Source organism: Triticum aestivum, chromosome 7B (genome assembly GCF_018294505.1).
Source record: "Triticum aestivum cultivar Chinese Spring chromosome 7B, IWGSC CS RefSeq v2.1, whole genome shotgun sequence".
Taxonomy (NCBI): domain Eukaryota; kingdom Viridiplantae; phylum Streptophyta; class Magnoliopsida; order Poales; family Poaceae; genus Triticum; species Triticum aestivum.
In genome coordinates this window covers 15,455,767-15,471,954 of record NC_057813.1, presented here as the reverse complement: position 1 = coordinate 15,471,954, position 16,188 = coordinate 15,455,767, and the positions used below count along the sequence as shown (strand labels likewise).

General features: G+C 44.5%; 1 protein-coding gene and 1 long non-coding RNA gene across 2 annotated transcripts; both read left to right on the top strand.

The window, feature by feature from the left end:
* Positions 1–910: 910 nt before the first annotated feature.
* Positions 911–7,580, top strand: LOC123157560 (ABC transporter C family member 10-like). Its single transcript, XM_044575842.1, has 6 exons — positions 911–950; positions 4,013–4,227; positions 5,553–5,858; positions 6,335–6,419; positions 6,715–7,008; positions 7,154–7,580. Exons 1-6 carry the CDS (start codon positions 911–913, stop codon positions 7,258–7,260), a joined length of 1,047 nt encoding a protein of 348 aa, XP_044431777.1. The 3' UTR covers positions 7,261–7,580.
* Positions 7,581–15,249: 7,669 nt separating this feature from the next.
* Positions 15,250–16,150, top strand: LOC123162856 (uncharacterized). Its single transcript, XR_006481505.1, has 3 exons — positions 15,250–15,298; positions 15,596–15,715; positions 15,801–16,150. It is a non-coding gene; the product is annotated as an uncharacterized lncRNA (long non-coding RNA).
* The last annotated feature ends 38 nt before the right edge of the window (positions 16,151–16,188 follow it).

The following is a 16,188-nucleotide window of genomic DNA, read 5'->3' as shown; positions in this document are numbered from 1 at the left end:
TTCTCTACGACCGCCCACTTTGGAACCTGCTTCCTTGATGGTCCAGGATCGCTGAACACAAAGCCAGCAACCTCCTTCTCAGTCAGCGCCACCCCCCATCTTCGCCGATAGGGACGCAGCCTCCTCCGACGCCTTACCATCCGGGGATTCTGACGATCCCCCCTTCGCCTTGTCGATTTGTCCCGCCTTCTCAGGCGAAGCTTTCTTCGTCGGAGTCGCCACCGTTGACGAATTCCTCCCTCCCCTGCTCGAAGAGGACGCCATGGGCACCGCCTTCAAGTGGGACAAAACACCATAGCCAGCAGAGACCACAACGCCGTCGCCGCAGTTCCGCTGCCCAAGATCACCACCGCCCTACGTTCAAACCCTAACCCTAGACGCCGCCTCCCGATCGCCTTGCAATCGCCTCTCGGTCGCCCCTTAGGGAAGAAAACGTGGTGGACCCGCCTCGCCCAAGAAGTAAGAAGTCGTCAGTTTGTCCTTGTTGGCCTCAATAGCGGCCGAACTTGCATTGTTACCTTGTTGAAGGCATCATCTCCATGTCATGTTCTGACCTTGATTGGCTGTCTTGGCATTCAAGTTGAAAATCCTTGTCTTGGCTGCCTCCAGCCGTATACGACAACAGTGGCACAACACGACCGCACAAGGGTGTTATTCCTTCTTGAAGGCATTGTTGTGGAAGAAGTCAACTTAGTCTTAAACTTGTTCTCTTCGTGTAATGGTTCTGGCATAGTTCTCTATATCTTGTTCTCTTCATGTAATTGTTCGCATCAATCTTGATAGTTAGAACTCAAGATTCTTCTTCCTCTTCACATGATTATTCCTCTTAAACACGTTTGCCCGTCCATGAAAGAGGCTTGGACAACTCGTGAGTCATAGGAGTCTTCTTTCCATCCTCAATCATGTCGTAATGGGTGATGGAATAAGCGAGAACATCATCAGGAACCAAGGTTGCATAATCACTCTTTTGATGAATATGGAACACCATACATAGGAAGTGAGGTGCTGGTACTCCAATGAACTTGCTCATGATGGATCCATCATTGATCTTCTCACACCCAAAGCCTTGTAACTGGACGACAAGAGCGGTGAGTCGTGAATGGAGTGGTTGAGGTGTTTTGTCGGGGTTCATCACAAACAAGTTCATCTCATTGTTGGCCATTTGATACTTTTAACCTTTGAATGCTTGTGGTGCCTTTATTCATGACAACCAAATGATCCCGTTGAGCTTTTGCAGACTTGACGAGGATGACTTGGGCATAGATCTCTCTCGAAAGGCCTCAAATGGATAGTGGTGGCATTGAGTTCTTGGTCAATCACTTCACGCAGAGTCAAGTTACCGGCATACACAGAATTGAATCCATGCCCCATAATATCCCAAAGCGCCACCAAAGAACTATGAATACGAGAATCCATAGGAAACTTCCAATGAGAGTAGTGTCTTCTGTCAAAGACGGGCGGTGAGCCGACATAGTGGTATTTAGGAGTGGAAGGTAGTAGAGGTGGGGGGATAGGCCCCTGATGCTTGGTTGAAGCTAGGAGGCGTAGCACCGGTGTTACCCAAACCCAATGGTTGTGTCTCCACAAGTTGTGAGGTGACAGGAACACTATTCCCTAGTGGAAGAGCTTTGGCTATCCTTTTGTTAACGAATACCTCCGTAGAAGCATCCAATTGGGATTTATGCTCCAATGTCAACTTGGTGAGATCTGCAACGGTGTACAAATTCTCGACATCCCTGGAAGAGGTACCCTCTGCGCCTTCTAAGACGATGAAAGCCCTTAAAAGAGTCCTTACTTTGATACCAATTGAAAGGATTGAGATGGACCTAAGGGAGTGAATAGGTCTTCTAATATTTTTAGCTCTTTTTATTACAAATTATGCTTTGTAGCTAGAATGCAAATGGTGGGGCAATCCACAAACTAGGAGTCTCCAACTTCTAAGAATAACAAGATGAAAGGGGAATGCTCAGAACTTGCTCAAATCACGCAATTATCAGTCGAATAGCGAATCTTGGTTAAGGTTATCTCCTCTAGAAAATCCCTCACAAACCTCTCAGGGAATCAAAGGATTAGGGTTGGGAAAGCGTCAGGAGTATTCTTAGCTAGATATGATATTTTTAGAATGAACGGTCAACCCTACCCCGAAGCGGTGTTGGGTAGGAAAAAAACTAGCTATTTTCAGATTAAAAAAGTATTATCAGATAGTCAGACCAGCTCCAACGGCCCTTGTCAGCAGCAGAAAACAACGAAGAAGCAAAGAATAGGCTCAAGGTCAGACAGTCAAGCCTGGGAATCACCCCAGGACCGAGAGCTGCTGGGAAAGTCCCGGGCAGTCTGGCCTCTATCCAGGCAAAACCAAGAGCAGTCGAGTAAGTACCAGACAGTCCAGCATATGTCCGACTAAAATTGAGAGCTAGTACCAAACAGTGCGACTGTTTGTTTGGCCTAGGAATCATCCCAATAGTCTGTGCATAGTAACAGATCCAGACTCAGACTTTCTGGCCAGAATTGGCCCAAATGGTCTAACCAACTAAAAACTGCCTTTTAATTGCCTTTGACCTAGGATGGTTGGCTATTTGGCATTGGACCTTTTGGTGGATAGGAAGGATTTTAGATGTAGAATGACTTGAGCATGTGCTTGAGCTTCACATCCCTTGATCCCCTCTTAATAGTGAGGGATCCTTATAACTCAAAACAAGAAAGAAAGACTACAAAACTATTGGCCTCATTGGTTCCTTTAATTTTTCGCCATCAATACAAAAGGATATGTAGGGGCCTAGATGCACTTTCACATGCAACACATCAATGTCTTGGATAACAAAAGGTAGTACTTAAACATTCTTGACTTTTCTTCATTGTTTATGTGCATTAAACCGATACTTTGGCCCTTAAACTTTGATACCATGTAGTTTGGCTCCTCACCATGTAATTTTTTGTTCCTCGAGTGAGTTTTAAGAATACTAAATTCATTTTTACCTCACCCAAAAGGTAGCACCTACACACTAACCCACATGTTTTTCAAGTAAATAATCTTAAGGAAATTCCACATAAAATTATTTTAATGATCTATCTAAGCACATGGCAAGGTCGACAAATGAACACGCGAGCAAACCACGTCTTGTTGTCCTCTGCTTCCTATAACTGCCAACTCATCCACGCACACCATGAGAATAACAATTACTACTATGCACCTCAATATAATGCAATCAAAATATATTTATCAATAAAAAACAACAGATCTAGTGCTAGAAGCTCCCACACCAGGTGTGGTCTGGGGAAGGATCAAAATAAAAAGAAAATCTATCACAGATTTTTCGTTGAAGGTCCATTAAATGCCACCGACAAATGGATCCAGCAATTTTTTCTCACGTCATAGAATCAGTATGGAAGGGGAGAAATGTGTTTACAATCTACTGTGATGTAAAGATGGAAGTCACGTGTGATGAAAGTATGGAAGGAAAAAACAAACGTGTTTGAGCTGGTTAGGATAGGTGAGGTGGATGCTGGTTAGGATACAGTACCCAGCACATGAGATCTGGGTTGCATAGCTAATCAATGCTGTTTATGAAAATCTAAGGGTTGTGCTTTGTTAACTAAGAGGTCAGTCAAATAAGTTCTCAGGTGTTTCTGATTTTTATGGGTTTTTTAAGCATTTTTTTCTGGTTAACCCATCAAAACACTTTTAGTATGTACTCCCTCCATTGCAAAATAAGCTGATTAAGTACAATTTTAGTGCAAAGTTGTACTAAGTCAGCAACACTTATTTTGGGACGGAGGGAGTAATTGATAAGAAAATGTCTATCGCATCAATGATTAAATGTTTCTGATTTTGTGGGATTTTCCAGTCTATTCTTTTCTTCTTCTATGTAGCCCATCAAGTACTTTTAGTACATAACAGATGCAGTTCTAGTCCACTTATGTGTTGGAGTCAACTAAATACAGTATCTGACAATTTTCAGTTTATAGATATTAACAAGTAGTAGATTAATACCTTGCTTTCATAATTGCACAGGTTTTGTTGGAATGGCATTGTCCTATGGTCTTACGCTAAATACGTCATTTGTTTCATGTATTCAAAACCAATGCAACCTTGCGAATAAAATAATCTCAGTGGAACGGGTGAGCCAGTACATGGACATACAAAGTGAAGCAGCAGAAGTTGTTGAAGAAAATCGACCGTTGCCAGATTGGCCCCAAGATGGCAATTTAGAGCTTATAGATTTGAAGGTAATCAAATATAATATTTACATGTACAACATACAAGGTAAAATCTAATTAACACCTCTAACAAATTTATACCGAAAAAGGGTTTCCCCCCGCTTTGTATTACAAAGCAACCAACACCGATACAGAGGAGTGCTCGGGCGAGAAGCACAACAAGCCCAAATGAAAGAGAAAGAACAAAGAAGAAGAAAGAAATGCCAACAACGGCAGCTCGACAAAGCGCGGATGACCCGCCACCGCTGCGCCCTCCGAAATTGATCCACCACAGACCCAGGCTCCGACCCGCCGCATACCAAGCAGCACCTCCAGCAAGGGATGCGACGTCGACGACGCTGCTGCCCGGACATGTCCTAGGGTTTCCCCGGCACGCGAAAGGAAGTGGGGGATGGATACATCCGACACCCTCCAAGAAGGGATGGTGGCAACCGTAGGTGTCACCGCATCGGAGCCGGAAGAGAGCCGGCAAGGGATTTCTCCCGCACTCCAAGCCCCAGCACCCAACCAGGCCGAAGCCAACCAGCCACCTCGCCGCCCACCAGCATGCGCCACCGCGGTTTTGACGCCACCCACGCCGCCTCACCGAGATCACCACCACGAGGCCAAGAGGAAGGAGAGAGACGCACGAGGCGACAGGAGCAGCAGCACCGGAACCACGCGGGAGGGAACTACCTCCACCGCAGTCGTGCGGGAGGCCCAAGTCTCCGGCACCGTCGCGGTCGCCATCCAGACGCAGCAGCAGGGCATACCAGGCCACCCCTGGCCCGGCCAGGCCCGATTTGGGCCCATAAAGCCCCGCCGGCCACGCTGCAGCAGGGCGGCACCAGCGCCGCCAGCATCCACCCGCTCATCGCCGCTCCCCTGCCTCCCGGAAGCCACACCGACGACCCTCCCCACCGCCGGCCCGCCCAGACCCAGATGGGGCCCGAAGGGCCCAGATCTGGGCCGAGCGGGCGCCGCCAAATCGCATCGCCGCGCCACCCCGCCGCCCAGAAGATCCCCCGCCACCACGCCGGAGAGCACCGCCGCTGCGCCGGACCGCCGCCGCCTGGGAGCACCCCGCAGCGCCGCCCCGCCCGCGTCGGAGCGACCCGCGAGGGGAAAGGCCAGAGGCCGCCGCCGCCAGCGCCGCCCGGGCCAGGCCCGGCCGGACGCCAGCGACGGCGGCAAGGAGAGAGGGGAGGGGGGGGGGGGCTCGGGGAGGAGGCGCTGGAGGCGCGACCGGTCGCCCGCGGGGGCGACGCGGTCGCGAGAGGAGAGGGGACCGGAGATCGTTTGAAACTACCTATGTACCCTCTAACAAATTTATGCGATTGATTTTCATTGGACAGATCAGGTATAGGAATGATGCTCCACTTGTGCTACATGGAATCACTTGCAAGTTTGCAGGCGGAGATAAGATTGGTATAGTCGGTCGAACAGGATGTGGCAAGACAACGTTAATTGGCGCATTGTTTCGTCTTGTTGAACCTGCCGAAGGGAAAATAGTTATAGACTCTGTGGACATCAGTACAATAGGCTTGCATGACTTGCGTTCACGTTTGGGTATCATTCCACAAGATCCCACACTTTTTAAGGGTACAGTAAGATACAATCTAGATCCTCTTGGGCAATTTTCAGATCAGCAAATATGGGAGGTAAGATGTACAGAGATATCTATTTTGCCTTTTTTCGCCTTACAAAATATTCAGATAAGATTATGAAGAAGGTATCACACCTAAAGAGCCTGATGCGATGCTTTATTACGAGGCTTCACTCTTTAATACTGTGGCAATTCAGCTCAGTTACTTTGATATATACCTAAAGATTTCAGAAAGTTCAGCACATTACCAAAATGGGAATGAAATGATTTTGTTCTTTTGGGACGGAATGATTTGAATTAGGGGAATCTCAAATGACAAGTTGCCTCTCATAAAAAAAACTAGATTGCCTAGGGGAACTAGACAACTTTTCACAGGTCAAATATGAGTTGAGAACTCAAACATGGGTGATGACCTGGTAGGAGTGTACAGCCACACCTCCCACCAACTGAGCTAGGCTTAGGCTCCAGTTTCTTATATGTACTTTTCTAGGAATCACTAAAATGGTTGCTCTATTTGTTATTATGCTGCAGGTTCTTGATAAATGTCAACTTCTTGAAGTTGTCCAGGAGAAGGAACAGGGATTGGATTCATATGGTAGGGAACTTAACTTCATCTGTACTTTGGTTTCTGTGTTTCATTTTTTGATCTAATAAACTGCGCAAACAGAAAACCCAGATTGATTCATTTCAGAAATTCAATCAGATGTGAAAAATACATGTACCGGTGCCACTAAATATGTGAAACTTTTAGTAGTCCTAGGTTTATTCTTCACCAGTAGAGGAGGTGGAGACCCAAGTACTTCGAATCCACAAATGGATTCAGCTCCAACCATGAATGAGACTCTTGGCAAAGATAAAATCATGTCAATTTGTGTCTTTAGGAAGACCTCGAAGTTGTATCCTTTTGCTAGTATGGCATTGGAACTACCTCATTCATAGTACTGATCAGGATCTTGTCATAATAGTTTTGGAAGACGGGTCGAACTGGAGCATGGGCCAAAGGCAGCTCTTCTGTCTGGGACGCGCGCTTTTGAGAAGATGTCGCATCTTAGTTCTTGATGAAGCTACGGCCTCTATAGACAATGCAACAGATGTTGTTCTTCAGAAAACGATCCGGACAGAATTCAAATATTGCACTGTTATTACAGTGGCCCACCGTATACCAACAGTTATGGACTGCGATATGGTACTTGCAATGAGCGACGGTATGTCTCTTACCGGACCTGTTTATAGAACTCATCACTTATTGAACCGAACCAATTAATATGGATTATATGAATTATTATACGTCAAGCCAAATGTATTGTAGATCTTTTCCCATACTAATGAACTATGTATGATCACTTCCAGGGAAAGTAGTGGAGTTTGACAAACCTACAAAGCTCATGGAAACTGAAGGATCTCTCTTTCGTGAGCTGGTCAAGGAGTATTGGTCCACATCGAACGGAACTGTTTAGAAGATAATCCCAATTTTGATTGTTTACTTGCTGCACCTTTCCAAGAGAAATTAAAGACAGTACTATTTGTCTGTTATTGTCTGGAAATTTCTTTTGCTGTCTATTGCTACCAGAAATTCTGTGCAATACATGGTGGGCTGCCGCTGCCCTTCAGAATTGGTGAAGCTGGACAGAGTAAATCCCTGAAGATTTCCTTGCTTCAGTAATCACATACAGTATACTGAGTAGAATGCTAAACCGGAGGGACTTGAGTTGTGCACTCTGCCTGTGTTTGCTGACACGTTATGGTCGAGTCTCTTGTAAATTGGCTAACACACTCACTTGGGCATCATTTACATTTTACAGTAGCTTGGTAAGTTTTTGCTGAATGCATTTGACTTTATATTTCAGACTCTGCCATGTAAAGAGATGACATTGGTTTCAGTTGGATATGCTTCAGTGTATTTCTCAAATGGAAAGCAGCTTGCTTTTGACGTTAAGAACTGCCTATTTATATTGCCATGTGTATAGAGAGAGAGTATTTCTATTCGGATATTGCCTTTGGAGGCCGAGCCCCATGGAGCTCGGTTTTGAAAAATTCAAAATTTGTTAAATTTCATATTTTCTATGTTTCAAAAAATTATGAAAAACCCTACAGATATACATGGAGGCGTAACACATGTGTGTAAATTTTCAGGGAAGAATATGTTGAAATGAGGATTGTGCAAAAAAGACAAATCTGAGCCTTTTTAACACATGGTACTATTCATCCTCTCAGACCATGAATTTGTCTTTTTTGTACAGGTCGCATTTCAACGTATTTCACCCTAAAATTTTACATACACATAACATCCTTTTTTACTTGCACAAAAATTTTCAGATTTTTTTGGAACCGAAAAGTTTGAAATTTGAAATTTTCATGGAGGCCAAGAGCCAAAACGTCCGTTCTCATTTTTATTTGCTTATACACTTTGTACAAAGCACTATCATCTGTCCAAGATGAAACTCGGGGGGGGGGGGGGGGGGGGGGGTCGATGCAATTGTGTTGTAGTAAGATGAGAGGCGTAGGCAGACATCGATCAGCCCCTCAAGGTGTGGAAACTGGTAGTGGATAATCTTAAATATTCGATATTCGTATTTGAGAAAATTCATGTTTGTATCCCAAACATCTGCATCCAAATTAAAATGGAAACAAAAATTATCTGTATACAGATTTATTTGGAAAATTTAAAGATAAATATGGTATGAGATTTTGACACAAATATGGATATGGAAGTGGATATATTCATATCTGAATAAGATTATGGGAGGCAATTTTTAAAACTGATGGTTCTCTGTGAGTTGTTTGAAATGTGGTACTAAGTTGTTACCCATGCAGTTTATATTGAAATCTCCAAAAAAAACTTATATTTAAAAAGGGAGGGAGTACTAAGTTGTTACCCTAGCCCATATGTGATGCTTTTTGGTAATTACTTTTCTTTTTTGAAATTGGAAGGTAATTACCTCGTGGAGGCTGGAGAAGAGAGGCGAGGGTTGTGCGGTGCGAATACGGGAAAACCCTATTTGCCGCTCTTTGCGGCAAACAGTCATGCTACCACACAGGTATCGACCGAGGGGGGTGGGTGGGCCGGCCTGTTAGCATTCCAACCATACCGGTTTTGGGAACCTTCTACAAGGTTCCTAAACCGGTATTTCATTCTATATTTCTTTTTTCTTTTTACTTTTGATTAATATTTCCTTTTTCGTCTTTTCTCTATCTTTTTTTATGTTTCTTTATTTCTTTCTGTTTTTTATTTTCTTTCTTCTTACTCTTTTCTTTTTGAACTTTTTCTATTTTTGACAAATGTTTCAGAAATTTAGAAAAAATTAAAAATGAAAATTTTGTTTGATTTTTCAGAAAATGTTACTTCTTTTAAATTTTTGTTCAGAAATTTCGAAAAGTTTAGAATTTCAAAAATTGTTCCAAATTTCAAAAATTGTTTGTCCTTTTAATATTTTGTTCACAAACTAAAAAATGTTCGGTTTAAGAAATATGTTTCTGTCTTCCATATTTGTTAAAAAATTCAGAAAATATTCATGTTTTAAAATTTGTTCATAAATTAAAAAGGTTTGCATTTTTAAATTTTGTTCATGAATTAGAAATTATTCTTGTTTTTGAAATTGTGTCCGTTTTAGAAAATTGTTCACAAATCCAACAAATGTTCCCGTTTTCAAAATTTGTTCAAAAATTCAAAAAACTTTCACATTTTTCAATTGTGTTCACATAATAAAAAAATCTAGAAATTTTAAAAAATGTTCCTTTTTTCCATATGTTTTCGCGGATTCAATTGTTGAAATTTGTTCACAAATTAAGATCTGTTTGGGAATTTTAGAAAATGTTCCAATTTTCAAAATTTGTTCAAAAATTTAGACAATGTTCTGGTTTTTGAAAATGTTTCTGTTTGTAAATAATTCTTTTACAAAGTTCAAAAGTGTTTGTGTTACATAAAATACACAGACTTTTTTCCAAAAAATGTTCTATATGTTCAAAAAATGTTCGTGTTTCAAATTTTGGTTTGGACTTTCAAAGAAATGTTCCAGTTTTGAAAGAAATGTTATGTTTTCAAATTTTGTTTTAGATGTTCAGAAAATGTTCATGTTACAAGATTTTATGGAATTTTAAAAAATTGCATTTTGAATTTTTTTCGAGAGTTTAGGAAAATTGTTCATTATTTTCGAAAAAGTTCCTTTTTTTAAGTGCCTGATTTTTCTAAAATTTCTTCACAATTTTGAAATGCGTTTGTGTTTCGTAAACATTTGTATTTTTTCAAACAAAATTGTTTTGCGTTTGAAATTTCAAAAAAATAGTATCGGCGCTAGTTTTTTTTTCTTTTTTTTGAGAAGGGTATCGGCGCTAGTTACGGTTTGTACGCATTTCGCGCAGCCAAATATACAACAACGTACCCTAGCTCAACTGGTACTAGCACCTCTTCGCGAGCAATGAAATCCAGGGTTCGATTCTTACGTAGTCTCTCCATCGGTCAGGGACCATCAGATGAGGACAAGGCGGTGGTCAAGAAGCTTAGAGAAGCTATGTACCAAGAGGAAGTGTGGATGCGGCAACGCTCAAGAGTGCCTTGGCTAAGTGAAGGGGACCGTAACATAGGTTATTTTCATGCGCAAGCAGCACAACGGCGGAAAATCAACCGCATTTCTAGGCTGCGGCGCTCGGACGGCTCTGTATGTGCCAATGAGTAGGAGGATAAACAGGAGGTGTAGTCGTTCTACCAGCAGCTTTTTGAGTCGCAAGGGTTATCATATTCCAGTGAACTGTTGCAACATGTGTCGACGAAGGCTACGGCTGATATGAACGAGCCGCTCGACAAAGCTTTCGACCAGCATGAGGTACGGACGACGCTATTTCAAATGGCACCTTCCAAAGCTCCGGGTGTCGACGGCTTCACGGCCGGTTTCTACCAACGCCACTGGGATATTCTGAAGGATGATATCACAATGGCGGTCCTGGATTTTCTTAATGGCGGGGAATTACCAGCGGGTCTAAACGATACCTCCATTATGTTGATACCAAAGGTACGACATCCCCAGTTCATATCTCAGTACCGTCCAATTGCTCTCTGTCCAGTGCTATATAAAATTGCATCAAAGGCTATCGCGAACAGGATGAGAGGTCTATTGGAAGAGGTTATTAGTGAGGAACAAAGTGCGTTTGTCCCCGGCCAACTAATCACGGACAATGTACTAGTGGCCTATGAAACTGTTCATACTATGAAAAGAAGAAAGAAAGGAACGAACTATGCTTGTGCTGTTAAACTTGATATGATGAAAGCCTATGATCGAGTTGAGTGGCACTATCTTGAGTCTGTTATGCTCAAATTGGGTTTCAGCAGTATGTTTGTTCGTCTTGTCATGAAGTGTATCACTTTGGTCAGATTATCAGTGCGAGTAAATGGTGATCTTTTACCCTTTTTCACACCTTCGAAGGGATTGCGACAGGGTGATCCTATATCACCTTACCTTTTTCTTCTATGTGCAGAAGGGTTCTCATCTTTGCTGAAATTTTATGGTGGTGACTACATTGATAGAGGAATCTGAGTTAGCTACAGATCTCCTTGTGTCAGCCACTTATTGTTCGCCGATGATAGTCTTATTTTCATTAGTGTGAAACAACAAAGTGCTCAGCAGTTGAATGAAATTCTGCAGATATATGCTACGGCTTCTGGGCAGTGTGTTAATCGTGAGAAAAGTGCTATTTATTTCAGTACAAACACACCGCAGTCAGTTTGTCACTTACTGGAGGGGTCTCTGAATATTCAAGCTGAGACTTTCAGCGAGAGATATCTCGGTCTTCCCACGGCAGTAGGGCAGATTACAAGTGGCACTTTCGATCATATTGGAGAGAGAGCTCGTGCCAAAATCCAAGGATGGTCTGAAAAGTTACTTGCGTGTGCTGGACGTGAAGTTTTGTTGAAGTCAGTTGTGCAAGCAATGCCAACCTACGGCATGAGTACGTTCCGTTTGACAAAAAAGACGTGCAAGAGCATTACTTCACCTATGGCTTGTTACTTCTGGAGTAGTTCTCTTGACAAAAAAGGTATGCACTGGGTTTCTTGGAAAGAACTTGCTTCACCCAAGTGCAATGGAGGTATGGGGTTCCGCGATATGCCACTCTTCAATCTTGCTTTGCTTGGAAAACATGGATGGAGACTCATGACCAAACCTAATTCCCTGTGTGCTCGGGTCTTGAAAGGCCGCTACTTCCATGACACTGATTTCTTACATGCATCGGTGCCCAAGTCTGCTTCCGCGACGTGGCGTGCGATCATAGCAGGAAGAGAGACACTTAATGCCGGTCTGATCAAGAGAGTTGGAGACGGCAGTTCTATTTCAGTCTGGACGGACAAATGGATACCAGGAACTACAATGATGACTCCATTGTCTAGACCACCAGCGACTAATGTTGAATATGTGTCGGATCTTATTGACAGAGATAATTGGACGTGGAATCAACAACTGGTTCGAGATTCTTTCATCGCACTTGATGCTGCAGCTATTCTTAATATACCGCTACGGCAGGGAGGCGGTGAAGATTACTATGCTTGGGCCTTTGATCCCTCAGGCAACTACACTGTAAAAACGGCGTACCGTACTCTAGTGGCTCAAAAAGAGCGATCTGCTCTCGAGGAAGGGACGGCTACTAAAACCTCATGGAATGAAAAACAGATGTGGAAAGCCCTTTGGAAACTGAATGTGGTCCCAAAAGTTCGAGTTTTCTGGTGGCGAGTCCTGCGCGGAATTCTTCCAGATGAACATACTCTGAACCGGCGACACATTGCAGAGATAAGAAGGTGCAAAATTTGTTTAGCTATGGAGGAGGATCTGCAACATGCGCTGATGTTCTGCCCCCATGCAAAAAGTTTTTGGGAAGAAGCATATGCTTGGTTTGATATACAACTGCCCAGACTACACTCTAGCTCTTGGGCGAAAGACATCTTATGTGATCCTATGATGGTAGAGATGGACCGAGCTAAAATTATCACCATCATGTGGATTATTTGGCACTCACGCAACAGGTTAAAACATGACCAAAAGGGCCTGGATCCTGCTACCTCCTTGCGCTCGATTAAGGAGTCGCTTGCGTTGCTGGAATTGCCACAAAGTGCTACCAAAATACTCCCGGGCTATGATTGGAGGCCTCCAGATGCGGGTATTGTTAAGATCACGACGGATGGGGCAATCAACTTCGCTCAAAATTGTAGTGGTGCGGACGGTGTCGCGCGCTCGAGCACTGCATTCATGGGATCATGGTGTAAACCACATGTGGGTATTTCCGACCCACTTATCTCGAAAGCTTTGGCAATGCGTGATGGTGCTCGCTTTGCCAAAATTCATGGACTCACACATGTCCATCATGAAGATGGATTGCCTAGAGATGGTGCAACTGTGGAGCAATCGTCACAATTCTCGTTCAATTGTGGCCCCTATCTTACTAGAAATTGAAGAGCTAGTTAGCGATTTTTCGTTATTTGATGTACTTCATGTAAATCGGTCAGCAAACGTTTCGGCACATCTGTGTGCCAAGCAAGCTGAGTGTGACTGAGTGCTGCCTCGATGAGACCCCTAGCTTCCTAGTGACCAGCCTGTTGGCTGACTGTCCTGGAACACCTTGATTTAATAAAGCTCTCTGAATTACCGCAAAAAAAGGGTTCGATTCTTACAAAAACCTAAAAAAAATTAGTTCGACTGCTGTTCGCTAGCTTGGGCTGGCCCAGTTGCGTCGGCGCCCTGTTTTGACTGCTGTTCGCTAGTTTGGGCTGGCCCAGTCGCGTCGCCCCCTGTGCGCCGGCGCCCTGTTGGACACAACGAGCGTCCAGTAGGAGCTCCCGCGAACACGCACTAGTCTATTTCCGCCTTCTTCCAGTCTCCGGCCGACATTTGACAGGCCTGGGCCAGAATCACTTTGGGCGCGTCCGAGCCTATCACTTCTTTCTTCCTCCCCCGCCGGCCGGAGCGCAACTCCCTCCGCCGCCGTGCCCAGGCATTCCGTTAAAATGTACCATGTCCCCAACCCCACCCCACCCCCACGACGGACAATGCGCCGCACGAACCAAGACACCTGCACGACCAACACACACTTCGACACATGCCTACCCTTCAAGATGTTTATGAAAAATTAACGAGCCGAAGGCGAGCTGGAGGTTCCCCACGCCGGAGGCGCCGTGTGACGCCACGATGGACAACGCGCCACACGAACCAACACGCTGCACGACCAACACACACTTCGACACATGCCTCCCCCTTCAAGATGTTTATGAAAATTTAACGAGCCGAAGGCGAGCATGAGGTTCCCCGTGCCGGAGGCGCCGTGTGACGCCACGACGAACAACACGCCGCACAAACCAACACGCTGCATGACCAACACACTTCGACACATGCCCGCCCTTCAAGATGTTTATGAAAATTTAACGAGCCGAAGGCAAGCAGGAGGTTCCCCGCGCCGGAGACACTATGCTCCAATTTTGTAAACTTATACAAACCATGCCTCTACTAGTATACATGTGTGCGTATAGGGACTACATACATTTGCATTGACAGGATTGAGCAATGCCTCTGCAGTCATCCCTACGGTGCGTCAAACCATGCCTTTGATAGTGTTCCTCTTTTTTCCTTACTTGAAAGGTCACATTTGATAGTGTTGGTAGCCGCCACCCGTAACTACCCCATAGATCTCCATTTTCCAGAAATATAATCGGAACAAAAAGGGAAACAAAAAGGAAACAGAGAACCAACGCGATTGTCCGTTATTTTCTTAGTGTTATCGTGCGGAAAGGAAAAAACGGAAAATGCTAATAGTTGAAGGGTTAAACTGCAAAACGCATGAAACCACAAATAGAAAAGGGAAAAACCAGGAACCAACCGTGCCGGTTGGTTTTCCCTCACGGAAGCGCTCCGCGCGTGATATTTGTCGTGCGTGTAGCGCTCCGGAACCGCTCGTTACAAGCGCTCCGAAGGATTGTTAACTAGCTGCTCTCGTGAATACGCACTAGTCTTTTTCCGCCTTCTTTCAGTCTCCGGGCCGGCATTTGACAGGCCTGGGCCGGAGTCACTTTGGGCCAACGTCCGCGACTGTACGTACACACACGTCCGAGCCCATCACTTCTTTCTTCCTCCCCTGCCGGCCGGAGCGCAACTCGCTCCGCCGCCGTGCCCAGGCATTCCGTTAAAATGTAGCCGGTCCCCCCACCCCACCTTCCGACCTTGCACTGGATGGATTCAGGTCGCGCCACCCCGCGAGGAGTTTAGTGGCAGTTCCCGGTCGGTGAGGAATGGGGAGGAGGCGGCCACTGTGAGAGGAGGTAAGGGGGTTAGTAAATCAACAACATAGTATAAGAAATAAGGGCAAGGATTGAAATGCTCTCTCCTTTCTTTCGTTTTAAATTTGCTGCAGTTTACACATTTACCTGTGTGCAATTTCATTTACTAGGTAGTGACACATAGGAAGGAAGTGTTCAGTTCAGTGCCTTGATTAAAAGTGACTACTTGAAAGTGGCCAGATGCCGAGGTGAGCATCCCTGTGTCCAAGGCTGCGTTTGTGCCGAGAAAGTCAAAGGAAGTAGCCTCCGTTGGTTTCCACTTAATTAGTGATAGGAAGAATATCAGTATGGTCTGCTCTCATGCCCAGTTTTATCAGCATGTTCCATCGTATGTCAGTTACAACTTCAAATTGCAGCTCAATGCTTAATGTTTAGACTGCCTAAAATATATTACTGCTGGGTCTATGTTTACTTTTTTTGATTCTTTCCCCGTATTATTCAAAGATTGATTATTCTTGTTCTCAAGTCCAATTTGTTTCTTTCAGCTGAGCTATAAGTCTGTGCATGACACTGGCACCACATGCCTTTTGGGCAGTCGCAAATTCCTGTGTCTGGTGATGCAATTATTTGATCTTTGTTCGATTGTGTTATGTGATGCAAGAGGGGTAACTATCCACTCTACTATTCCATACCATGATATATACTATTCTTTTGAGTCCAAATTTTCCCCTGACGAAACAGAGCTTGCAGATCCTGGACAAGTGCCTGCTCCTTATGGACGCAAGATGGTTGGAAGTTCCACAGCTCACACGGCGACCAAGGAACAAAGAACCACACTCCTGCTGGACCTGGGGTCGCTGATGATCACGGAGGCGAGACGCGGCGTCGTTATGCTCAGGGTTATCTCTGCTTGCTGTGTCTCCCTTCAGCTGTAGGATGTTGCTTTAGCTGGTTCTGTTTTGATGGATGTCATGGTTGCCTATCAAGGCATGTAGGAGTGGACTTGGATGTTGCTCTGTTTCTATGACATGGGACAGGGAGAAGAGCCCTTTGATCTACAAAATGTGACACTAGAGGGATTCCACCCACAATTAACAAGTCTACTGGTGTGCTTTTGCGTCACTGCTACTCCAGACAA

Bases quoted from the DNA above. Each gene is read 5' to 3' on its own strand.
- LOC123157560 (XM_044575842.1), top strand. From the start codon at position 911: ATGGGTGATGGAATAAGCGAGAACATCATCAGGAACCAAG. The intron at 951-4,012 runs GTTGCATAATCA...ATAATTGCACAG, and splicing joins GAACATCATCAGGAACCAAG to GTTTTGTTGGAATGGCATTG. The intron at 7,009-7,153 runs GTATGTCTCTTA...GATCACTTCCAG, and splicing joins GGTACTTGCAATGAGCGACG to GGAAAGTAGTGGAGTTTGAC.